At 44.3% G+C, this 25,152-nt stretch overlaps 2 protein-coding genes across 6 annotated transcripts in view; one reads left to right on the top strand and one right to left on the bottom strand.

Annotated features, from left to right (window-relative positions):
- The first annotated feature begins 587 nt into the window (after window positions 1-587).
- Window positions 588-22,860, top strand: LOC129853300 (mucin-2-like). 4 transcript variants are annotated; one of them, XM_055919189.1, is made up of 21 exons: window positions 588-843; window positions 5,973-6,148; window positions 7,040-7,324; window positions 7,482-7,633; window positions 7,805-7,958; window positions 13,813-14,002; window positions 14,136-14,230; window positions 14,318-14,504; window positions 14,672-14,769; window positions 14,992-15,145; window positions 15,324-15,442; window positions 15,702-15,854; window positions 16,036-16,149; window positions 17,896-17,963; window positions 18,166-18,277; window positions 18,537-19,614; window positions 20,314-20,462; window positions 20,726-20,795; window positions 20,906-21,098; window positions 21,193-21,700; window positions 22,480-22,860. In XM_055919189.1, exons 2-21 carry the CDS (start codon window positions 6,043-6,045, stop codon window positions 22,530-22,532), a joined length of 4,038 nt encoding a protein of 1,345 aa, XP_055775164.1. In that variant the 5' UTR covers window positions 588-843; window positions 5,973-6,042; the 3' UTR covers window positions 22,533-22,860. The 4 variants fall into 4 exon arrangements, with proteins under 4 accessions (XP_055775164.1, XP_055775163.1, XP_055775165.1 ...); XM_055919188.1 differs by having other exon boundaries at window positions 589-843; window positions 20,711-20,795; XM_055919190.1 differs by having other exon boundaries at window positions 590-843; window positions 20,711-20,795; window positions 21,226-21,700.
- A 100-nt stretch (window positions 22,861-22,960) lies between these two features.
- The window catches only part of ptgs1 (prostaglandin-endoperoxide synthase 1), a 47,055-nt gene continuing 44,863 nt past the window's right edge, over window positions 22,961-25,152 (bottom strand). For both annotated transcript variants that reach the window (XM_055919192.1, XM_055919193.1), the window contains one exon: window positions 22,961-23,748. In XM_055919192.1, coding sequence (XP_055775167.1) covers window positions 23,399-23,748 — 350 coding nt within the window. In that variant the 3' untranslated portion in view covers window positions 22,961-23,398. The remainder of the gene's footprint in view (window positions 23,749-25,152) is intronic.

Genomic DNA, 25,152 nt, shown 5'->3' with positions numbered 1-25,152 from the left:
CCATCTACGCATACAGTTTGACGCATTTGTTCGATAAATCTAATGTATGCACCACACAGAACGCACTGCAACTGCCTCTGCAACGCAATGCTCAAGGCAAATGCTGCATTCCATTGGAAAATAATGTACTTCTGGTGTACCAAAACGTAATGATGCTGTCGAAGTGATCGAGGCGTAAGCCAGCATTTCAGGGTAAAGTCTGTGCCAAGTTCCATGTGCCAAATAAAATTGTATTTTATTTTATTCATACTGTATGCCCCATATTTTTCTTGATAGTACATTCAAATAATGTATTTTGGCATGAACTGAATGGTTAAACATATTCATGAGTTATAATTAATATGAATTTTCATTATCTGTGCATATCTTCTTTCACAACTCATCAGTGCTCCTTCACTGGGAACAATAATAGAAACACAATACTTTGTATTGTATCGTGATAATAAGCTTGTTATAATACTGTTGGAAGTGGAATATTTGGGATCTCCTTGTTCTCATGTGTGTGAAGGTGGTTTTGTTCTTCATTATGGCTATAATTGGATTATGCTCTGCTCTTCTGTTTGTGTGTGTGTGTGTGTGTGTGTGTGTGTGTGTGTGTGTGTGTGTGTGTGTGTGTGTGTGTGTGTGTGTGTGTGTGTGTGTGTGTGTGTGTGTGTGTGTGTGTGTGTGTGTGTGTGTGTGTGTGTGTGTGTGTGTGTGTGGGTGTGTGTGTGTGTGTGAGTGAGTGCGTGCAAGTGCAAGTGAGCGTGGCTTGTCCTTTCCACCTGGAACCTAAGCATATGCAGCTGACGAACGGAGAGTTTGCACAGACTGGAGAGAGCTGGAGAGATCTACTGGATGAAGGTAAAGTATATTACTTTAAACATCATAATACTGTATTTCATATTTCTATAACTTGCAAATAAGTAGCATAAGCAAAGGTTGTTTTGTAATTTTTGTTATTTTGCTACAATATGTAACACTTCCATGCTTTCTGAATTTTATGTTGTCATTCATTTGAATAGTTTAAAGCTATATTGTTGGTTCCAGTAACAATAGTGCTAGTTGCAGTTACATTCAAATATACTGAATATTACAGTGGGTGTTTGTGCTTTTCTGGTAATTACATTTCATATTAATTTGGTAATGTTGCAGTGGCCTTTTACAAGCACTGGAATTATTGTCATGCATCTATATGTATGTTTTCAATATTACACATAAATAATGTATTATTCAAAAACAAATTGATAGAATTTTGATGGTTTGGGAGCCTGTCTCATTGGAGTATGATTGTTCTTTTACATAAAAAATGCTGCTGACAAATAATGCATGTCTACAAGGCAAAACATCCAAAACAAAGAAAATCTTAGTGGAAAGAGAGACAGAGCATTTAAGTGCTTGAGTGAGAGATTAAATCCAATCTTAATGACTTGCTAAACTGCTTGCGAGGTAAATGGTCTCCTGTGAGGCCAAAGCAAACACACACCCCCAGGCTCTCATCAGATAGCTGTGTGTTAGCATACCCACTGCTGGCTCTGCTTCCCATGCCAGATGAGTCAGGCCCGTAAGTGCCCATTCACATGCCCACTATCAAGCACTTCCACTACCAGCCAGGGTCCATGGCCATGGGACCACTTTCACTATCACAGTGTTTAACCCATTACACTCTAAGACATCAAAAATATTAAATAACATATTTGGAATCATGTAGTAACCAAAAAGGTGTTAACTTAAGGCTAGGTGTCCCGCTAAAATTCTGGTTGGTTTTTCTTTGGATTTTCTCCTACCATATCTATTGTGTTATAGTCTCCTACATCATTTTAACATTTCTACAAACTTCAAAGTGTCTTCTTTCCAATGGTACCAATTATATGCATATCCTGGCTTCAGGGCCTGAGCAGCAGGCAGTTTACTTTGGGCATGTCAGTCAGGCGGAAATTGAGAAAAAAGGACCCTAGCCTGAAGAAGATTTATTTAATTTTAATTAAACAAATCAAAATATATTTTATATTTGAGATTCTTCAAAGTAGTCACCCTTTGCCTTGATGACAGCTTTGCACACTCTTGGCATTCTCTCAACCAGCTTCACCTAGAATGCTTTTCCAACCGTCTTGAAGGAGTTCCAGCATATTCTGAGCACTTGTTGGCTGCTTTTCCTTCACTCTGTGGTCCAAATCATCCCAAACCATCTCAATTGGGTTGAGGTTGGGTGATTGTGGAGGCCAGTTCATCTGATATAGCACTCCATCACTCTCATTCTTGATCAAATAGCCCTTACACAGCCTGGAGAAGTGTAGGGTCATTGTCCTGTTGAAAAACAAATGATAGTCCCACTAAGCGCAAACCAGATGGGATGGCGCAACACTGCAGAATATTGTGGTAGCCACGCTGGTTAAGTGTGCCTTGAATTCTAAATAAATCCCTGTCAGTGTCACCAGCAAAGCACCCCACAACATTACACCTCCATGCTTCACGGTGGGAGCCACACATGCTGAGATCATTCGTTCACCTACTATGCGTCTCACAAAGACACAGCGGTTGGAACCAAAAATCTAAAATTTGGACTCATCAGACCAAAGGACAGAATTTCACTGGTCTAATGTCCATTACTCGTGTTTCTTGGCCCAAGCAAGTCTCTTCTTATTATTGGTATCCTTAAGTAGTTTTTTCCCCCAGCAATTCGACCATGAAGGCCTGATTCTCTGAACAGTTGATTTTGAGATGCGTCTGTTACTAGACATCTGCAAAACATTTATTTGAGGCTGGTAACTTTAATGAAATCCTCTGTAGCGGAGGTAACTCTGGGTCTTCCTTTCCTGTGGCGGTCCTCATGAGAGCCAGTTTCATCATAGCTCTTGATGGTTTTTGCAACTGCACTTGAAGAAACTGTCAATGTTCTTGACATTTTCGGGATTGACTGACCCTAATGACTTAAAGTATTGATGGACTGTCATTTCTCTTTGCAATTTTGAGCTGTTCTTGCCATAATATGGACTTGGTATTTTACCAAATAGAGCTATCTGCTCTACCTTGTCACAACACAACTGATTGGCTCAAATGCATTAAGAAGGAAATAAATTATACTATTTAACTTTTACAAGGCACACCTGTTAATTTAAATGCATTCCAGGTGACTACCTCATGAAACTGGTTGTGAGAATGCCAAGAGTGTGCAAAACTGTCATCAAGGCAAAGGGTGGCTACTTTGAAGAATCTCAAATATACATTTTTTTTTAAAAATGTGTTTAACACTTTTTTGGTTACTACATGATTCTGAATGTGTTATTCCATAGTTTTGATGTCTTCACTCTTATTCTACAATGTAGAAAAGAAAAAGAAAAACCCTGGAATGAGTAGGTGTGTCCAAACTTTTGACTGATACTGTAGGTGTAGCCCAAACTGTTCGGACTCTACAGACAGAAGTTGGCAGATCAGCTGTACTGACTTCAGACGAGTCCCAAGACGCTGTTCGTGAGAGTCTCATCTTTCCATAGAGGGGTCATAATATACTGAACTAAAATATAAACGCAACATATAAAGTCTTGGTTCCATGTTTCATGAGCTAAAATAAAAGATCCCAGAAATGTTCCATACGCACAAAAAGCTTATTTCTCTTGAATTTTGGGCACAAATTTGTTTACATCCCTGTTAGTGAGCATTTCTCCTTTGCCAAGATAATTCATCCACCTGACAAGTGTGACATATCAAGAAGCTGATTAAACAGCATGATCATTATACAGATGCACCTTGTGCTGGGGACAATAAAAGGCCACTCTAAAATGTGCAGTTTTGTCACACAACACAATGCCACAGATGACTCAGGTTTTGAGGGAGTGTGCAATAGGCATGCAGGAATGTCCACCAGAGCTGTTGCCAAAGAATTAAATGTTCATTTCTCTAACATAAGCTGCCTCCCATGTCGTTTTAGAGGATTTGGCAGTATGTCAAACCGGCCTCACAACTGAAGACCACGTAACACCTCCACATCCGGCTTATTCACCTGCGGGATCGTCTGAGACCAGCTACCTGCACAGCTGATGAAACTGTGGGTTTGCACAACCGAAGAATTTCGCACAAACTGTCAGAAACCATCTAGGGAAGCTCATCTGTGTGCACGTCGTCCTCACCAGGATCTTGACCTGACTGCAGTTTGGAGTTGTAACCAACTTCATGTGGCAAATGCTAACCTTCGATGGCCACTGGCACGCTGGAGAAGTGTGCTCTTCACGGCCGAATACTGGTTTCAACTGTACCGAGCAGATGGCATAGGGCGTTTATAGCATTGTGTGAGCAAGCGGTTTGCTGAGTGCCCCATGGTGGTGGTGGGGTCATGGTATGGGCAGGCATAAACTACGGACAACTAACACAATTGCATTTTATCGATTGCAATTTGAATGCACATAGATATCGTGACGAGATCCTGAGGCCCATTGTCGTGCCATTCATCCGCCACCATCACATCATGTTTCAGCATAATAATGCACTGCCTCATGTCCCAAGGATCTGTACGCAATTCCTGGAAACTGAAAATGTCCCAGTTCTTCCATGGCCTGCATACTCACCAGACGTGTCACCCCGGGAGCATGTTTGGGATGCTCTGGATCAATGTGTATGACAGCGTGTTCCAGTTCCAGCTAATATACAGCAACTTCACACAGCCATTGAAGAGGAGTGGGACAACATTCCACAGGCCACAATCAACAGCCTGATGAACTCTATGCGAAGGAGATCTGTCACACTGCATGAGGCAAATAGTGGTCTCACCAGATACTGACTGGTTTTCTGATCCACGTCCCTACTTTTTTTTAAGGGTATCTGTATTACCAGTCATGTGAGATTCATAGATTAGGGCCAAATTAATTAATTTAATTTGATTGATTTCGTTATATGAACTGTAACTCAGTCAAATCTTTGAAATCATTTTTTGTCACGTTTATAGTGTTGTTCAGTGTAGTTTGTAGGACAAACCTACAAACTTGGACGCTACAGACGATTTTGTGAGAAGACTGATTTTCAGGACATTTCATGGTCTGACAAACACTGCTCCTAACTGTCACATTTCACCTCAGATTGAGATGCATACAATGCAAAAATATATCTCTAGCTTAAACTGACAGATTTTTTAATATTTTTAGTTATTATGCTAACTAGATTTATGTGGGGGCACAGACATCGCCTCTATGGGGTTAAGTTTTCTGTGTCCACACTGCCTGCACTGTTACACTTAAATTAGTGTTGAATTGTCAGGCATCTACTTGAAATATTTACGTTGATTGGAAATTGAAGTGTAAGCTTTGTTGCCTTTGGTGTTGTATGTTTCCATACTATTAAAATCAATGTTCATGTACGTGAAACACATGCCTCTACGAGCACCAACTGTCACATCACATAGTCATTGTATCCTTACATAGACATGTTGGGCTGAGCATGAGCATGAAAGCCCATGTGATCAGACAGGCAGCTTTCTTCCAGGGGGGCTGATGATAACTGATCTTCACAGTACAAAGCTCCGCAGTCCTTTTCATGTCACCTTCATTGAGTGGAGGGGCTGCTGCTGCTGAACTGGAGGATGAAGTGGCTGGCCTATTGAAGAGAGTAAAGAGGCTAGTAACAGACAATGCTCCACTGCCATCGCGGTACCACTGAAACACACAACCAAAATAGGTATCATACAGAGACAGAGAGACAGAGACAGAGACAGAGAGAGAGAGAGTGGTGAGCTCTTTCATATATTACATGGAGCACTGAGAAAATGCATACACACATGCACGTGCACAAAAGAACTGCAGCAGTGCAACACAATTGGCAACCCTTTTGGATGCAAAATATTATTAGTCACGCACTATAATAAATCCACAATGAGATGAATAATTGCAAACAACACAGGAAAAATTTGAAATAAATCAGGCCAGGCCCCTGATTGAACTGGTCAAACATTCAAGCTACCTTTTTTAAACCTACTTATATAATATGATGGGCACAATGTTTTTCAGGACACGTACACTGCTGGTGCCATGGACGAGCCTCTCTGGATCTCAGTGTCAGGTGGAGCCCTGCAGTAAGATGCTCGAGTCTATGTTTGTCTGCAGTTCCCCTCCTGTGACCCCTCACCTTTGGCTGATCATTCTCTCCTGCTCTCTTCATGGTCAACCAGCCCTGTCTGACCTGGGTGAGTGAGAGGCAAATGAAATACAGGGTGCACAGTATGTATGCTCTCGCTTTTGTTGCTGTTAATGCCGTTTAATGTTAAAGAGTGGGGCCAGATGTGGTCATGAACTTGGTGTTGCCTAATGATTGTATCCATAATTAATGCATAGACTGGTTGCTGCACAATTATTGCATAATACGGGTGATTTTTTTCTCGTCATATCATTAATGACACTTACAGAACAATGTTTTCATTAGATAGGTCCACCTTTATGAATTGCAACACTAATAATACGAGATAATTATGTGTCAATTAAATACTGATAACTATCATGATTTCTGCAATGATCGAGACCAGTTTTTCTAAATAGTCCCAATGCAAATTTCCAGACCCCATGTATAATGTGACAAAAGGCTTTAAAAAAACCTGCTTCAGCTTCATCTGTCTCCTAGCAACATGCAGCTTCACGCCACACTGCAATCTGTGATTTCACTCAGTCCTCAGGTAGACTGGATGTTTGGGAACATATTCAATCATTAGATCTTTTGTAAATTCATATATTAATGTTATTGAATACTCTTATGTTTTTATTTTATTCTGCAGAGTAATAACTCAAAACAATACTCACTTTTGCTGGGTACTTCACTGTCAATGATTGCATCTAACATGAATGTTTTGAAGTATTCATTTTACTATACATAACTAGCAATGTGGGTGCCTAACTGGTGCACTGATCATTGCTGTATCCTTTCCTATGACAAGTTACTGACAATTAGACTGACTGGGTCTCATGTCTTACTTAACATAACTTATAGGATCAACCCTTAATAGGGAAGTCTCAGAATACAATTTGTCAATTTGCCGCCTGTTCTCTCTCTCCGGTTTGTATCTCACACTTGTGTCTGTGTTCAGTGTTCTCCACCCATCCAGAGGATGGTGTTGGTGTACTGGGTACTCCCCTCACACTGTACTGTGCAGTGTATGACTCCAGCAGCCAGGGGGAACTGTCTGTTAGATGGGAGAGGGCCAGTGGAGAGCCAGCAGCATTGAGTCCTGGTCCTGGCAGAGGGATCCACCAATTGGCCAACGGATCTCTGTTCTTCCCCCAGCTGAGAGAGGGGGACCTGGGGAGATATGTTTGTAGTGCAGGCATTGGAGCCAAACACATCATGACTGTTGTCCAAGTGATGGAAGCTGGTTAGTTGTCCTTCTCAGCTCTTCTATATTTTCTGCTGAAATAATGCATTAGCTTTAATACACATATTATCTGGCTTTTTTGTGAAATCTGTCTCGGAAATTAGAAAAACATAGATACATTGGATCCTTTGTTTGATACTGGTGTCTTTGTGTGTAGACCTGGAGGGGGTGTTCTTCAGTCCTCAGTCTCAGACAGTCAGTGAGGGTCGGGCAATGTTCCTCCAGTGTGTCTCAGGGGACAGCTCCCCCCCAGCACACATCACCTGGCTCAAAGACAACACACTCTTCACCAAAGGCGCTCAGATTCAGGTATCAAATGCATTAGGCTTTGCATGTATTGTATGGATTTGATTGCATGTCAATTTTTATTTTTGTGTATGTACAAAAATGGATATGATCGCATGTCAATTTTTATCTTTGTGTATGTACATTTGATTGTGTGTGGCTGTGTATGTTTAAATACAAAGTGTGTTTCTCTAGGGGCAATATGGAGGGGGTAACCAGAGGAAGACCTCGGGCACTCTTCACCTCTCTAATGTCTCAATGGAGGACAACGGGGAATACGTCTGTGTTACACACAACGCCTTACTGAACACCAGCCGGGAAAGCAAGGCAGCTACACTCACAGTACAAGGTGAGACAATGCACAGCCTCTCCCCTACTCCCTATCCCTTCTGTCTGCCCTGTCCTGTCCTCTTAGAACAGCATGGATGACGGAACTAGTGTTGAGTTTACAATTGGCTCATTCATCCCCCTCCTCTTGTAACGGTTCTCTAAATCCTCCTCCTCCTCAGACGAGGAGAGGAGAGAGGGATCTGAAGACCAATATGCAGCGAGGTATGATGACATGATTTATTGATTTAAACAAGACACGACATAGACAGAAAACGAACTATACTTGAATAACTACAAAACAACAAACGACGTAGACGCACCTGAACATAAGAACTTACGTATAACGAAGAACGCATAAAAACAGGAACAGACTACATAAACCGAACAAACAAAACCGAAACAGTCCCATGTGGCGTAACATCACACAGACACAGGAGACAACCACCCACAAACAAACAGTGTGAAAACACCTACCTTAATATGGCTCTCAATCAGACGAAATGAAAACCACCTGCCTCTAATTGAGAGCCATATCAGGTCACCCTTAAACCAACATAGAAACAGAAAACATAGACTGCCCACCCAAACTCACGTCCTGACCAGCTAACACATACACAAACTAACAGAAAACAGGTCAGGAACGTGACATAACCCCCCCCTCAAGGTGCGTACTCCGAACGCACCACCAAAAGTCTAGGGGAGGGTCTGGGTGGGCATCTGACCACGGTGGTGGCTCCGGCTCCGGACGCTGTCCCAATCCCACCATAATAAATCCCCGCTTCTGTGTCTTCCTCAAGGTGGCGACCCTCGCCACCGACCTTGGACTGGGAACCCTAGACATGGGTCCCGCTGGATTTAGGGGCCGCCCCGGACTGAGGGACGGCAGCTCCGGACTGAGGGACAACACCGGGACAAGGGGCAACACCGGGACAAGGGGCAGGTCCCGGCTGATAAACTCTGGCAGATCCTGGCTGGCTGGCTCTGAAGGCTGGTCCTGGCTGGACGGCTCTGAAGGCTGGTCCTGGCTGGGCGGCTCTGAAGGCTGGTCCGGTCTGACGGAAGGCTCTGGCTGATCCGGTCTGGCGGAAGGCTCTGGCTGATCCGGTCTGGCGGAAGGCTCTGGCTGATCCGGTCTGGCGGAAGGCTCTGGCTGATCCGGTCTGGCGGAAGGCTCTGGCTGATCCGGTCTGGCGGAAGGCTCTGGCGGCTCCGGTCTGGCGGAAGGCTCTGGCGGCTCCTGTCTGGCTGACGGCTCTGTAGGCTCTTGGCAGACGGGCGGCTCTGTAGGCTCTTGGCAGACGGGCGGCTTTGCAGGCTCATGGCAGACGGGCAGTTCAGGCGCCGCTGGGCAGACGGGCAGTTCAGGCGCCGCTGGGCAGACGGGCAGTTCAGGCGACGCTGGGCAGACGGGCAGTTCAGGCGCCGCTGGGCAGACGGGCAGTTCAGGCGCCGCTGGGCAGACGGGCACACCTGTAGGGAGGAGACGGAGAGACAGCCTGGTGCGTGGGGCTGCCACAGGACCCACCAGGCTGGAGAGACCTACAGGAGGCTTGATGTTAAAAGGCACCTGAAGGACCGGGCTGTGGGGGAGTACTGGAGCTCTGGTGCGCAGCCTTGGCACCACTCCCCCAGGCTGGCATACTACTCCAGCCCGTACCCTCCAGAGTGCAGGCACAGGTTGAACCGGGCTGTGGATGAGCACTGGAGATCTAGTGCCTACTACGCGCACTTCTCCCTTAGGCTCCACTCCCACATTAGCCCGGTACGAGCGGAGCGTAGGCATAGGACGCACTGCACCCTCCCAGCGCCCCGGAGACACAGCACGCAGAGCCGGCGCAGGATACCCTGGACCGAAACTGCGTACCGGAGACCAGACGCGCTGAGCAGGCACAATACGCCCCGGCTGGATACCCACACTCACTTGACACTTTCGGGGGGCTGCCCTATAGCGCACCAGGCTATGGGCACGCACTGGCGACACCGTGCGCTTAACCGCATAACACGGTGCCTGACCAGTGACGCGTTGCTTATAATAAGCACGAGGAGTGCGCTCAGGTCTGCTACCTGGCTTAGCCACACTCCTCTCTAGCCCCCCCCCAAAAAATTTCTGGGGTTGCCTCTCGTACCTGTCCCGCTGCCGTGCTGCCTCCTCATATCGCCGCCGCTCAGCTTTCGCTTCCTCCAGCTCAGCTTTGGGGCGGCGATACTCCCCAGCCTGTGCCCAGGGTCCTTCTCCGTTCAACTCTTCCTCCCAAGTCCACAAGTCCTGGGATTTCTGCGGTTGCTGTCCTCTTCCCCGCTGCTTGGTTCTGGTAATTTGGTGGGTGGTTCTGTAACGGTTCTCTAAATCCTCCTCCTCCTCAGACGAGGAGAGGAGAGAGGGATCTGAAGACCAATATGCAGCGAGGTATGATGACATGATTTATTGATTTAAACAAGACACGACATAGACAGAAAACGAACTATACTTGAATAACTACAAAACAACAAACGACGTAGACGCACCTGAACATAAGAACTTACGTATAACGAAGAACGCATAAAAACAGGAACAGACTACATAAACCGAACAAACAAAACCGAAACAGTCCCATGTGGCGTAACATCACACAGACACAGGAGACAACCACCCACAAACAAACAGTGTGAAAACACCTACCTTAATATGGCTCTCAATCAGACGAAATGAAAACCACCTGCCTCTAATTGAGAGCCATATCAGGTCACCCTTAAACCAACATAGAAACAGAAAACATAGACTGCCCACCCAAACTCACGTCCTGACCAGCTAACACATACACAAACTAACAGAAAACAGGTCAGGAACGTGACACCTCTCCCCTGTAACTATTCCCCAGGTCGTTGCTGCAAATGAGAACGTGTTCTCAGTCAACTTACCTGGTAAAATAACGGTAAAATAAAATAAATAAATAAAAGGTCGGTCTGTTTCTGTATCCTGTATCAAAGCAGTGGTGGAAACAGTACACAATTGTCTAACTATGAAGGTAAAGATTTCACCTTTATTTCACCTTTATTTAACCAGGTAGGCTAGTTGAGAACAAGTTCTCATTTGCAACTACGACCTGGCCAAGATAAAACAAAGCAGTTCGACACATACAACAACACAGAGTTACACATGGAATAAACAAACATACAATCAATAATACAGTAGGAAAATCTATATACAGTATGTGCAAATGAGGTAGGATAAAAGAGGTAAGGCAATAAATAGGCCATGGTGGCAAAGTAATTACAATATAGCAATTAAACACTGGAATGGTAGGATGTGCAGAGGATGAATGTGCAAGTTGAGATACTGGGGTGCAAAGGAGGTAAAGAGGTAAAGGAGGTAAAGAGTCTCCAGCTTCAGAGATTTTGCAGTTTGTTCTAGTCATTGGCAGCAGAGAACTGGAAGGAGAGGCGGCCAAAGGAAGAATTGGCTTGGGGGTGACCCGCGCTACGGGTGGGTGGTGCTATGGCGACCAGTGAACTGAGATAAGGCGGTGCTTTACCTAGCAGAGACTTGTAGATGACCTGGAGCCAGTGGGTTTGGCAACGAGTATGAAGCGAGGGCTAGCCAACGAGAGCATACAGGTCACAGTGGTGGGTAGTATATGGGACTTTGGTGACAAAACGGATGGCACTGTGATAGACTGCATCCAATTTGTTGAGTAGAGTGTTGGAGGCTATTTTGTAAATGACATCGCCGAAGTCAAGGATCGGTAGGATAGTCAGTTTTACGAGGGTATGTTTGGCAGCATGAGTGAAGGATGCTTTGTTGTGAAATATGAAGCCGATTCTAGATTTCATTTTGGATTGGAGATGCTTAGTGTGAGTCTGGAAGGAGAGTTTACAGTCTAACCAGACATCTAGGTATTTGTAGATGTCCACATATTCTAAGTCAGAACTGGACAGAGTAGTGATGCTGGACGGGCGGGCAGGTGTGGGCAGCGAGCAGTTGGAGGCCACGGAAGGAGAGTTGTATGGCATTGAAGCTTGTCTGGAGGTTGGTTAACACAGTGTCCAAAGAAGGGCCAGAAGTATACAGAATGCTGTCGTATGTGTAGAGGTGGATCAGAGAATCACAAGCAGCAAGAGCGACATCATTGATGTATACAGAGAAAAAAGTCGGCCTGAGGGATGAACCCTGTGGCACCCCCATAGAGACTGCCAAAGGTCCGGACAACAGGCCCTCCGATTTGACACACTGAACTCTGTCTGAGAAGTAGTTGGTGAACCAGGTGAGGCAGTCGTTTGAGAAGCCAAGGGTATTGAGTCTGCCGATAAGAATGTGGTGATTGACAGAGTCGAAAGCCTTGGCTTAGTAAAGTACAGATACCCCTAAAAACGACTTAAGTAGAACTTTTAAGTATTTTTACTTAAGTAAACTAAACGTCCTCTCACTGTCAACTGCGTTTATTTTCAGCAGACTTAACGTGTCAATATTTGTATGAACATAACAAGATTCAACACCTGAGACAAACTGAACAAGTTTCACAGACATGTGACTAACAGAAATTGAATAATGTGTCCCTGAACAAAGGGGGGGGGGGTCAAAATCAAAATCTGGTGTGGCCACCAGCTGCATTAAGTACTGCAGTGTATCTTCTCCTCATGGACTGCACCAGATTTGCCAGTTCTTGCTGTGAGATGTTACCCCACTCTTCCACCAAGGCCCCTGCAAGTTCCCGGACATTTCTGGAGGGAATGGCCCTAGCCCTCACCCTCCGATCCAACAGGTCCCAGACGTGCTCAATGAGATTGAGATCCGGGCTCTTCACTGGCCATGGCAGAACACTGACATTCCTGTCTTGCAGGAAATCACACACAGAATGAGCACTATTGCTGGTGGCATTGTCATGCTGGAGGAGATTGCTTGCAATGACAACAATCTCAGTCCGATGATGCTGTGACACACCGCCCCAGACCATGACGGACCCTCCACCTCCAAATCGATCCCACTCCAGAGTACAGGCCTCGGTGTAACGCTCATTCCTTTGACGATAAATGTGAATCCGACCATCACCTCTGTTGAGACAAAACCGCGACTCGTCAGTGAAGAGCACTTTTTGCCAGTTCTGTCTGGTCCAGCAACGGTGGGTTTGTGTCCATAGGCAACGTTGTTGCGGACAGTCTGAGCACTGAGGGAGGGATTGTGCTTTCCTGGTGTAACTCGGGCAGTTGTTGTTGCCATCCTGTACCTGTCCTGCAGGTGTGATGTTCGGATGTATCGATCCTAAACAGGTGTTGTTACACGTGGTCTGCCACTGTGAGGATGATCAACTGTCTGTCCCGTTTCCCTGTAGCACTGTCTTAGGCGTCTCACAGTATGGACATTGCAATTTATTGCCCTGGCCACATCTGCAATCCTCATGCCTCCTTGCAGCATGCCTAAGGCACGTTCACACCGGGACCCTGGGCATCTTTCTTTTGGTGTTTATCAGTCACTAGAAAGGCCTCTTTAGTGTTCTAAGTTTTCATAACTGTGACCTTAATTGCCTACCGTCTGTAAGCTGTTAGTATCTCAACAACCGGTCCACAGGGGCATGTTCATTAATTGTTTATGGTTCATTGAACAAGCATGGAAAACGTGTTTAAACCCTTTACAATGAAGATCTGTGAAGTTATTTGGATTTTACGAATTATCTTTGAAAGACAGGGTCCTGAAAAAGGGACGTTTCTTTTTTGCTGCATTTACTTAACACTACTGTATCAATGTATACCTCATTCCTGTAACTCATCCAACTCATTAGCTGTATGCTAAATCAAGGTTGACTAAAGTAGGGCAGCTAAACATGAGGAAACTGAACCTAGGAAAGAAAGCCACTGTATAGTATTGAGGCACACCCCCATGTTTTTCTGTTGCTCTGCAGGAGTCCCTACAAGGCTGCAGATCACTGAGGGCCCTGACAACATCACAGTTGCCATAGAGACGGAGGCCTCCATGCGCTGTGCTGTCCGAGGATTCCCACCTCCCACAGTGCAATGGTTCAAAGACAGCCATCTCCTTGTGAACAACTCTGGCTTGAGTCTGCAGAACAAGGGACAGCTGCTTGTTTTCAAGTGAGATCTTGAGGACATTAAGACATTATAAAAGTTGTTTACCTTTAAATCAAATGTAAAAAGCAAGCAGAGACAACAAAAGTGATATTAATGTGTGTGCTGTGCTGTGCTGTGCTATGCCCTTTATCCCCAGGAACGTGTCTGAGGATGATGAGGGTTCCTACCACTGTGAGGCCAGGAACAAGAGGGAGACAGTCAGGTCTCAGACTGCCTTTCTCCTTCCAGCAGGTACTCTGGTTGTTGTCAATCAAACCCAAATATCATATCTATACTAGCCCCTTTACTGACATACAGTACCTCCCTCCCTCTCCACAGTGATGGGGTGGACCTTTGTCCAGCAGCCTACCAACAAGGCTGTGAGGATGGGGGAGTCTGTTACTCTGGTTTGTAGACCCCCCTACAGCAGGCCTCCAACAACAGTGTCCTGGTTTAAAAACAACCGCCTCCTTGCTCCCAAGACACACTTCACTGTCAGGCCTAGTGGAGACCTCATCTTCCACAGGTGTGTGTGTGTGTGTGTGTGTGTGTGTGTGTGTGTGTGTGTGTGTGTGTGTGTGTGTGTGTGTGTGTGTGTGTGTGTGTATGACTAGATTATTTTTTCTGTATGATGGTAGTCCTCCAGTCATACTGTACCAGTTTCAAGCTGTATTTAACTGCTTGTTTCTCCAGTGTCTATGACACAGACAGTGGAGTCTACTTCTGCAGAGCATCCAACGTCCACCTGTACAGATCTGTGACCTCCAGCGCTGCCAGACTGACCGTTCTGGGTAGATACTGTATGACATCACACAGGATGTAGGCTTATTATTGTCTAGCCATGTGTCTGTATAGGAGATATTCAGGATGATACCTGATACAGCATGTTAATATTCATACAAATATACTTGTAATCATAATCAAAGACACAGTTTATTATCTGAGATATACTTCCTTAGGTACAGAAGTAACAAGCTCACCAGCCTATTCTTCCTCCTCCCCCTGACCACCAGCATCTCCCTCTGTGAGGCTGTGGCCACCAGTGGTGACGGTCCCTGTAGGGGCCCAGGTGGTGTTCCAGTGCCAGGTATGGGGACAGCCCCTCCCCTCCATTGTCTGGTCCAAACAGGGACGCTCCATTCAGACTGGTGGCAAGATCGCTGTGGGGTACGTTCAGTGTAATAGAGGTGGTTCTGTGAGGCTTTAGCACAGTGGGCGAACACAGTCTTGTGTTACTGATCACTAGAGGAAGTATTTTGCGTAATCAACCAATCTGTCAGGAACCGTTAGCTTGCAGACCACTAACCTGCTTGTGGTAATGAATGACAAGCTTCTCTGTTCTCAGCGTGAGAAACACTACCCTCTACATCCTGTCTGTCAGGAGCTATGATGAGGGCACGTACACTTGTGAAGCCTCCAACACTGTGGGGCATGACCGGAGAACAGCTACTTTACGTGTCGCTGGTAACTTACCTCCCCCAGTACAGTACACACATTCTGTTTGATGTTATTCTATAGAACTGTGTGTATAATGGATGTCTGGATGCCTTAATAGAGCCGAGTACTGTTGATCATGCTACAAATCTTGGCCTATATCCCATGTATGGACAACAAAGTTAACTTCATCACATTAGCCGGAAGTGAAGCTCAGGCGTGTGACTAAGGTGCTTAGTACCTGAATGTATTGAGACAATGTGGTTCTCTCTCCCTCTCTCTGGCTTAGTAAGCCCCATCATAGTGTCCTTCCTGGGGGCAGTGAGCAGCTCAGAGGGGTCCTCTGTGGTCCTGCCATGCAGGGCAGTGGGGGACCTCCCCATCAGGTACACCTGGACCAGGGGACACTCCATCACCCCAACCCTGGAGAGGCATGTAGATGGTGAGCCAGTCACATTTTAAATAAAACTTACACCTGCCAAGAAAGATACCCTACCACATTCCCTTATGATGGCATAGTCCCTTCTACTTTAGTGTTTGCAGATCTGAAGAGATGAGATTGGTGGTAAGGAGAGTAATGAGAGCTTTGGTGAATGTGTGACTGTGCCTTCATGTGTGTGCAGATGAGGGGGCTCTGCATATCTCCAGTGTTCAGGTGTCTGATGCAGGGGACTATCACTGTACCGCTGAGAACATAGTGGGACGACAGCAGAGAAGAGCCACCCTCACCATCTCTGGTTTAACCATGTCTTTATGATATCACCTCAACATTAAAGTAGACCACTTTTGCAGCTTCAAAATGACTAACAAATATATATTCATAATGAGTGAGACATAAGGTAATACACTTGACATCAACTTCTTATACATGTGTAGTAACTTTGAATATTACAATAGCAACATTGTTGTTACATAGGACTTTGAAAATTGCAATATAGTGCATCACTATTCCTCTTGTGTACAGTAGTTACAAAAACTCTCAGCTCATTGCTATGCATTTACCAAAGTATTATGGAACAACATACTAATAAAATGTTGCTCCAAAGGTAATTACAGTTTTATTACACAGGCACAATACCAATTTAATGTTAAGTGTTATTGAGAATGATAACAGTAACAAAATATGTCTATTAAGTGTTGAAAGGAAACTAAATATATAAAAAACGACCTTCTTGAATAAACTATGGCCAAGGTAGGTGGAAAATCATGTTAGTTTGTATTCAGCGTAACTATCCCTTTATAAATGGTATAGTGTGTGTTTGAAACAAAAACACTTTCCGTCAGATGGACAAAGAGGTTCAAAGTTGTTTTTGCTAAGCATCCAACTTGCTGTTTGCAATTGGATTTGAATTTCTCTTCAGTATTTTCAGGTATCATAAAATTAAGGCCGTGGCTACAGATAAATTGTTTTCGCCCCACCCCGCCCCTCCTGAAACCGATTTCTCAAAACTAATGCTTCTATCACACCTACATCATCTTTGCATTTTGGTACACCAGAAGTACATTCATTTCCAATGGAATGTTGCGTTTGCCTTGCAGCATTGCATTGCAGAGGCAGTGCATACATTGGAATTGACAGAAATGGTAGCAGAAGGTGAATGTTGAACTGTTGTTGCACCACACAGAACGCACTGCAACTGCCTCTGCTGGGCAATGCTGCAAGGCAAACGCAGCGTTCCATTGGAAATGAATGTACCTCTGGTGTACCAAAACGCAACTTCAATGTCGATGTGATATAGGCGTAACGTAGCTGCTGCTCACCCTCCCCCTTCCTTCACATTTCGGTCTTTACTCACCCTCTTCTACTTCTGGGCAGCCGAACGTTCTAGGCAGCCAAGCATTTAACGTTATCCGAAAAAGTAAAAACTCATGTCGATAATGTATTTTGTGCAAAACATGTAAATAGCTGCATGTAGCCTACTCCCCACCTGAAAAAATAACATGACATCGCGCTTCTGCTTTTCTGAGGCATAGAATGCAATAGTTCGAATAGTTTTGTGTATGACATGAAGTTTGTAGGAAATCGCGCTTATGCTAAATGGCCTACTGAGGGAATGCAATAGTTCGAACAGTTTTGTGTCCAACAGGAAATGTGTAGGCTACACCAGTGACCAGCCAAAGAGGGGGGAGCGACTGTCAGATGGATTGGAATAGTACAGGAGATTGTTTGTGCTCTATTTATTTTATTTCTATTTATTTTATTTCTATCTTCAACATGCAGTTCCAGATGCAGCCCTACCAATAGTTGAAGGCAGCCAATCCAATAGTTTCTGAAAAGTAGTTACTTCTCGAGATCTGTATTAAAATATATATGTTTAAGTAGTTGCTTTCTCAGATCTGTATTCAAATAGTTTAAAAAGTAGTTACTTTCTGGGATCTCTATTCAAATAGTTTCTGAGATCTGTATTTAAATAGTTTCAAAAAGTAGTTACTTTCTGGGATCTGTATTCAAATATGCTCATCATTATCTCCTCTATCTTAAGCCGAAGATGACCCAGCTGATAGAGAAAGGCAGCATAGACAGATTGTGTCTGCAGTGAATAATAATGAGGTTGGTGTGAAAGTCTCTATCGCTTGTCTGCTGAATTGTTTACCATAATCAGTAGTAGACATGTCTAACATCCTGAGTCACATATTTGTGGCTCTCTTCAGTTGTGTAATTATTTCAAACGGCTGTCAGTGGCTCTGTGTGTTATGCGTTTTATCAATGCCAAATTTCATGAATCTGACTAACATCTTTTCACAAATTGCAGGTCACAAAGACTGAAGCAGAGCAGAGAGCTCCCCTGTCCAGTAATGACCTGAGTCTAGTTCAGCATTCTGAGATGACCCACTCACATGTCTCCCTACAGGGAGGAAGCACAGGTGTGTAGAGACAAAACCATAAACTGTAGTATGCAGTGCAGGCACATCCTTGTACTAACTACCCTTTGCTGTATTTACTTGCCAAAACAACATTTTACCTTTTTTATGTAATGTGCATTCTTGATTTTGAATCACACTCTTTGACATCAAACTTTATACAGTCAGCTATTGAGCCTAGAAACACAAAGAAAGGAGTGGTTTTATTGGTGTTCTACTAGCATGCATTGTTTTGTTTGATACAATTATTTTATATTTGCAGTCCGAGCAACTCAAAGAGACTCAAGCAATGACATCACCCAAGTGTCTACTCCTGACTCTCTACGACCGCTCTCATCTCTCAGGCAGACAGCTTTAGGACTAGCAGGTCTCTTCAGAGGACAAACAGGACTGCTGGTGCCACCTGACCTTCACTCTCTGCTCCCATTGGACCTGGCCTCGGCCAATCCAACCCAGCCCCCAGTCACACAGATCCAGCATCCAGTGCTACAACCCCCACCTCCACCTCTATTTGAACCCTTAGACATACTCACTCAACCTTCAGTAACTCATAGAGTCATCTCACTCTCTCAGATTCAAATAATACATAAGCAGCCAACATTAACACACAACCCACCCCCAGTGACACAACGGCAGGTTTTAGTCCCACATAGCCAATCTCCATTAACACAGTCCGTATCCCAAAGCCTCCACAACCAGCCATCAGTCATGCATATCCAGCGTCAAGTCACTGAGCAACCAATTAAACCCCTAAACCACATTGGGAGTATTACCCAGTCTCTGGTCTCACTCGCGCAGCCTCCAGATTCTCCCAGCCACCCTTCTGATCCCTTTACCCAGCGTCCTGATTCTCTTACCCAGCCCAAAGAACCTTTGACTCAGTCTCTACTCATACAAAGCCTGCATGCTCCCGACTCAATCACTCAAACCCACCGTCCTGGAACTCAAAGTTATCCTTCAGACCCACATATCCAGGATCCTAGCACCATCACCCTGTTTTCACTCTCACAAACACAGACTCAACCATCCAAAACTCAGCCTCAGCCTCAACCATTACCAACCCAGCCTGAACCTACACAAACCCAGCCTACAGATCTCCTCACCCAGCCTTCAGGCTCAAACACCCATCTTCCTGACCTGATCACCATACCCCCCACCCCTGACCCCCAGGGCCCTAGTGCCCCATATGCCTCCACCCCAGACCACCTGCAGCAGAACACAAGCCAGCCTGCTAACCCAGCTCATCCAGCCAAACCAACCAGGCCCAATGACACAGAGCCCACAGAGTGGCTGAAGAGGAACACCTCTCAGTCCCCCATGAGGACCAACGAGGACCCCAGGTAGGGCACCATGCAGTACAGAGAGAGGAGGTGGGAGACAGAGGGGAATTTTATTCCTCCCAGGCTTGCCTGCTTACATCACGGTTCCCCAACTAGCAGCTCACCACAAGTGATTTTATTTGGCCCCCCATGTTTTCCCTAGCAAAAACAACACATGTTCTATTTTATTTTTACTGTTGCACATTAAAGACTGTAAAAACACCAGCAAATCAGTTCCAAGTTCCAACAATAAGGCTTAATCAATGCAAGAACTTTCAAGACCTGAATTTCTTAAAATAGATAAGGATCTGCAAAAGATGTCTGGATTTGGATTGGTGAAGATTGTAGATACCGGTATGCAGCTTTTATCTATCTGGCGCTGACAGGCTTAAACTCCGGATGAAACTCCACCACAGCTGATATCACTTTATCTTGCTTACATAGTTGCACGAGTTACGACATGCACGTGGGCGTATTATTCTGTTGACTGTAACGACCTAACTTTCTGCATAATGAGACCATGACTTGGTTATGTTCCTAATTATTTTGATTGGATAATGTTGCAAGAGAAATGTACATCACAACTGAACCTCCTAATATCCAAAGTCTGTCTTTTACATACTATATTTGGATCTTTTGACAATTATAATCACCATTAACAATGAGAATATTTGAATAATCTCTCTCGCTCTGTTTCATTCCCTCTCTCTCCTCCCCCAGAGTAAAGCCTCCTCCTCCGTGGCTTCCAGTACTGGAGAAACATGACATCCCCATCGTGGTGGGAGTGGGCGTGTCTATGGCCTTCATCTTCATCACCATGGCCTTCTACTCCCTGGTCCAGAAGAACGAGCCTGTCCCCACTATTAGAAGTCAGTGGGCCTGTATAGCTCACTCTGTACTGTAACTTCCTCCTATTGTCCACCCTTTGGCACACTGTACTCCTTGTTTAAAATACTCTAAGACACACTCATAACAAACCAGGGCACTCCCTATTAATGTGGGAACCCCTATAAAAAATATATTTATTTTTTGCTCATTCCCAAGATTCTGAATGTGATTTGAACCCTGCATCGTGTCAGAAGTGGAAATAATAATTTCTCTTATTGAATCCCATTAGCCTTGTCTTCCACAGTTCCCAGGAACCTGGGCGTCCCATGCAGACATGCTGAACGTCTGGACACTGGGAGGACCTATGAGAACAGGTGACTGTTTTCACCACCGTTGTTGTTGTTGTGGAGGATATCTCTATGAAAATAGGGCCATACTTTCCGTGATGGCTAATATTAAGTACATGTATCCTCTGTTCTGAAAGGGCGTTTGAGGATGATGATTTGGTGGCTGTGATTGAACAAAGCCCCAATACATCAGATACACGTGCCAGGCCTCCTGCCCCCAGCCCAGTCACTGTGATGATAGACCCTGCCTCTGATGAGACACAGCCCCCGCACACTCCAGAACACTCTTTCATAGCAGAGACCTACCCTGAGCCCAGCGAAGACACACAGGTCAGTGTGTGTGTGTGCGCGTGCATGAATATGTAAAATCAGGTCAAATATAACATTTCCCACACATTACCATACCAATATATTACAAATTCAGTTGCAGCAGCTGTCTGGATCCTCTCCACCTCAGGTTGACCCCTTCCTGGATGAAGAGAAGGAATGCAGCCTGTCTCACCCCAGCATCCAGCTGCAGTGTGTGGAGGACTGGGGGGGCGGAGGAGTAGAATACGGACAATGCCAGGGCCAAGAAATCTTACCCCTTCCCCACTCTCTCTCTCCTTCCCCCCCTCCTGCGCGTGAGGAAAGCCTGCGCTCCTCCCTGACCCTCCAGACCGCTGAGCCCTATGCCACGCCGGTCCGCCACAGCGTCAGCATCTGCCACGGTAATGCCCCGCTCCTCCTCTCCCACTGCATCTCCCTGGGGCTTACTACAGTCGCCGTTGATGTCCACTTCTACCCAGCAGCCCCTGCTTCCACCACCACCACGACTGTGGCAGCCGTCACCCAGATCAATGCTACTGCCGCTGCTGCTCCAGGGCCCCAGCTCAGCTCCCGATTGGCCCACAGTCAGGAGTATGACCAATCGGCTCCTAGCGTGCGCCAGAGTAAGTAACTAGATATTGGGAAAGGCAGATGGAGAGATTATTCCAACACAGATGTTGCCATTAGTCCCCACTGGAGAGTTTGGCTAGATTGTTGGTCGTCTTCACATTTCAACTGTCTTGTTCTGTCGGTGGTGAGGAGAATGTGTGTGTATGAGAAAGAGGGATCCATCTGGATTCTGGAACCATCCACTGAAGACTATAGGACAACAGCCTTTACTCTGATGCCTTTTATCAAACCTAAATGCGCTACACATACTGTACCAGTCAACTACAAATGTGTCAATAACATACAGTAATTTCAATGTATTCTGTTTCTGTCCTTCGCAAAAAAAATCATGAGAATAATTTATTCATATTTATTATTTCTGCTCAGTTTTCTATTTTCTTACTACTGAAGTCTTTGAATAGGGAAACAATGTATTATGGCTTCAATGTGTATTAAAAATGTCAGTTACATAATGGTTCTTTAGGCCTAAAATAATGCATTCATAGGAAGCAAAAACAATATGTAATATAGGCAAAAAAGTATTAACTGCTTCCATAATATTCTACATGCCATGGTTTCTGACTTTACTGAATATATATAGTGTTGTGTACATGTCCATTATATTTATGTACTTCATGAACTAGTTTGAATGTGGCAAATACATTTTTATCAGTTGTATATTCTACAATGAAAAAGCCAAGGAGAAAACAGCAGTGTACAAAATATTGCAATCTTTGTTGCTGTACACTTCCTATTCAGGTAACCCTCTCTCTCTCTGTTGGGCCATAAACAGACTGTTACTTCTGTGCTGAAACCAAAGGAAGATGTTATGACGACAGGGCTTAAGTCCCAACTGAGACCCAGCGGACCCAAAATTGAGATGATCAGTGATTTTGTGTTTTCATTATCTGGATCAGTTCACTTTATGTTCAATGAAATGTCTCAATTTCATGAATTTCCTTTTCTACTGCCATGAATTCATCCCTCAGACATTACTGTGTAACAATTTAGAATTCTGTTTTTCCAGTATTTATCATTGTATTTCTTTCAACAACATGTACAGTATCAATTGTTGCTAACAATTACAATGTCAACAGAAGTGATTGTAAACAAAGGTTTTTATTTTGTAATTTATTTTGGTGGATAAAAATATCAATCTTTAGTGATCTTGTTACCTTTTGTATGGGTGATAAAATAGCAACTAAAAATATTAAAGTTATTTGACACAGATCTAACATTCACATACTGTGAAGTAAAACAAACAAAAACAGTACTGTATCAAATAGATTTTTTATTTACTCAAGAATGGCCAACAAGAGGTTAAAATAATACTGCTGTACTTCATTTGAGAATATTCTATTATACAGTTTCCACAATGTGATTTTCGTTTGTACCTTTTTGCAAAAATACTGTTAAATCAATGACCATTGTTAGATCATTATGGATGTACTGTAATGTAGACCTAAATCAATATAAAATAAACTGTATTACAGACTATTTCACTGTCGGACTATTTTATGAGTTTTTATCCAGGCTACTTTTCATGTTCACAAAGTACAATGTACATAGGGAACTTGGTGATGATTCATAAATGCAGTCCTTGCATTGTAAACATAATATACAGTACAGGCATCAAAGGTGGGCAAGGGCATTACAATAATACCATACAACAACACTAACGTAACCATGAATTACAGTAAACTCACTATAGCTTACAGTTCAGTGGACGGTTTCCTTGGCGGCGGCTCCTGCCCGGCTGGAGGCACACTGAAGGCTACGTACGGACACCACTTACTGTTCAGACACACCAGTCTCTCCAGCGAGGCTGAGTTGACTATATCAAAGCCTGTCTGGCCTCCGAACGTGCTGGGCTTCCAGTACTCGGGGGAACAGATTGGGTTACCCAGAAGGCCTTTCAGGGAGAACGGAGCTCCCATCTCCACCATGCTCTCGCCAAATATGGCGTTGGGGCGTGTCTTCTCCAGCATGAGGGCGGGGTAGAACTCCAGCGCATCGATGTCACCATAGAGCTCCTCCAGCTCCCTGGCTATCTCCTCCTCACCTAAGAACAATAGAATAGATCTTTATTGTCCCAGAGGAGCTATTCAGTTGCAGCACAATTACACCGATAGGGCACATTTAAAGCAAATTAATACAACATTTATATGTTGGTTATTTAGCAGATGCTCTTATCCAGAGTGACTTACAGTTAGTGCCTTTATTTTAAGATAGCTACAGTGCATTCGGAAAGTATTCAGACCCATTGACTTTTCCCACATTTTGTTATGTTACAGCCTTATTTTAAAATTGATAAAAAATTGTGGATACAGTACTTCGTAAAGAGGTAGGTTTTTCAGAATTTTTCGAAAGTTGCGCAGGGACTCAGCTGTCCCGACGGTAAGGCGAAGCTGGTTCCACCATTTGGGTGTATACAATACAGTAAAGAAGCGTAAAAGGGTTCATCAGAAACACATGAAGTTAAAGAGAAGACTGGTTTAAGATGACAGGACGACAGACTGCAGTTGGTTTCTTAACCCATAAGAGTCTAAGCCCCGTCTAATCTGGGGGAACCCTATTTTTGTTGTGTCTGGGTGTATTGATACACCATCCAAAGTGTAATTTTTAACTTCTCACCATAATCAATGAATATTCAATGTCTTCTTTTTAACATGTTTACCCATCTATCAATAGGTGCCTTTCTTTGCGAGTTATGGGAAAACTTCCCTGGTCTTTGTGGTTGATTCGGTGTTTGAAAATCACTGCTCGACTTATAAGGTATGTGTGGGGTACAGAGATGAGGTAGTCATAGAATAATCATGTTAAACTACACTATGCAGGGCATTCAGAAAGTATTTAGACCGCTTGACTTTGTCCACATTTAGTTACGTTACAGCGTTATTCTAAAATGGATTAAAAAATATCCTCAATCTGCACACAATACCCCATAATGACAAACAGGTTTTTAGAAAAGTTTGCAAATGTATAAAAATGAAAAACAGAAATACCCTAGTTAGATAGGCATTCAGACCCTTTGCTATGAGACTCGAAATTGAGCTCAGGTGCATCCTGTTTCAATTGATCATCTTTGAGATGTTTCAACAACTTGGACAAGATTTGGAAAGGCACAAAACTGTCTATATAAGGTCCCACAGTTGACATTGCATTTCAGAGCAAAAACCAAGCCATGAGGTCGAAGGAATTGTCCGTAGAGCTCCGAGACCCGATTGTGTCGAGGCACAGATCTGAGGAAGGGTACAAAAAATGTTATGCCATATTGAAGGTCCCCAAGAACACAGTGGCCTCCATCACTCTTAAATGGAAGAAGTTTGGAACCACCAAGACTCTTCCTAGAGCTGGCCGATGGGAGAAACTTTACAAAGGACAACCATCTCTGCAGCACTCCACCAATCAGGCCTTTATGGTATAGTGGTCAGACGGAAGCCACATGACAACCCGCTTGGAGTTT

This window comes from Salvelinus fontinalis, chromosome 4 (assembly GCF_029448725.1).
Source record: "Salvelinus fontinalis isolate EN_2023a chromosome 4, ASM2944872v1, whole genome shotgun sequence".
NCBI classification, from domain to species: Eukaryota; Metazoa; Chordata; class Actinopteri; order Salmoniformes; family Salmonidae; genus Salvelinus; species Salvelinus fontinalis.
The sequence above is the reverse complement of the archived record's forward strand: the minus strand, read 5'-3'. Positions and strand labels throughout refer to the sequence as shown.

Coding starts and splice junctions, on each gene's coding strand:
- LOC129853300 (XM_055919188.1), top strand. CDS start 6,043: ATGCTCGAGTCTATGTTTGTCTGCAGTTCCCCTCCTGTGACCCCTCAC. Junction 7,634..7,804: donor CCAAAGGCGCTCAGATTCAG/GTATCAAATGCA, acceptor GTGTTTCTCTAG/GGGCAATATGGAGGGGGTAA. Junction 14,231..14,317: donor TGCCTTTCTCCTTCCAGCAG/GTACTCTGGTTG, acceptor CCCTCTCCACAG/TGATGGGGTGGACCTTTGTC.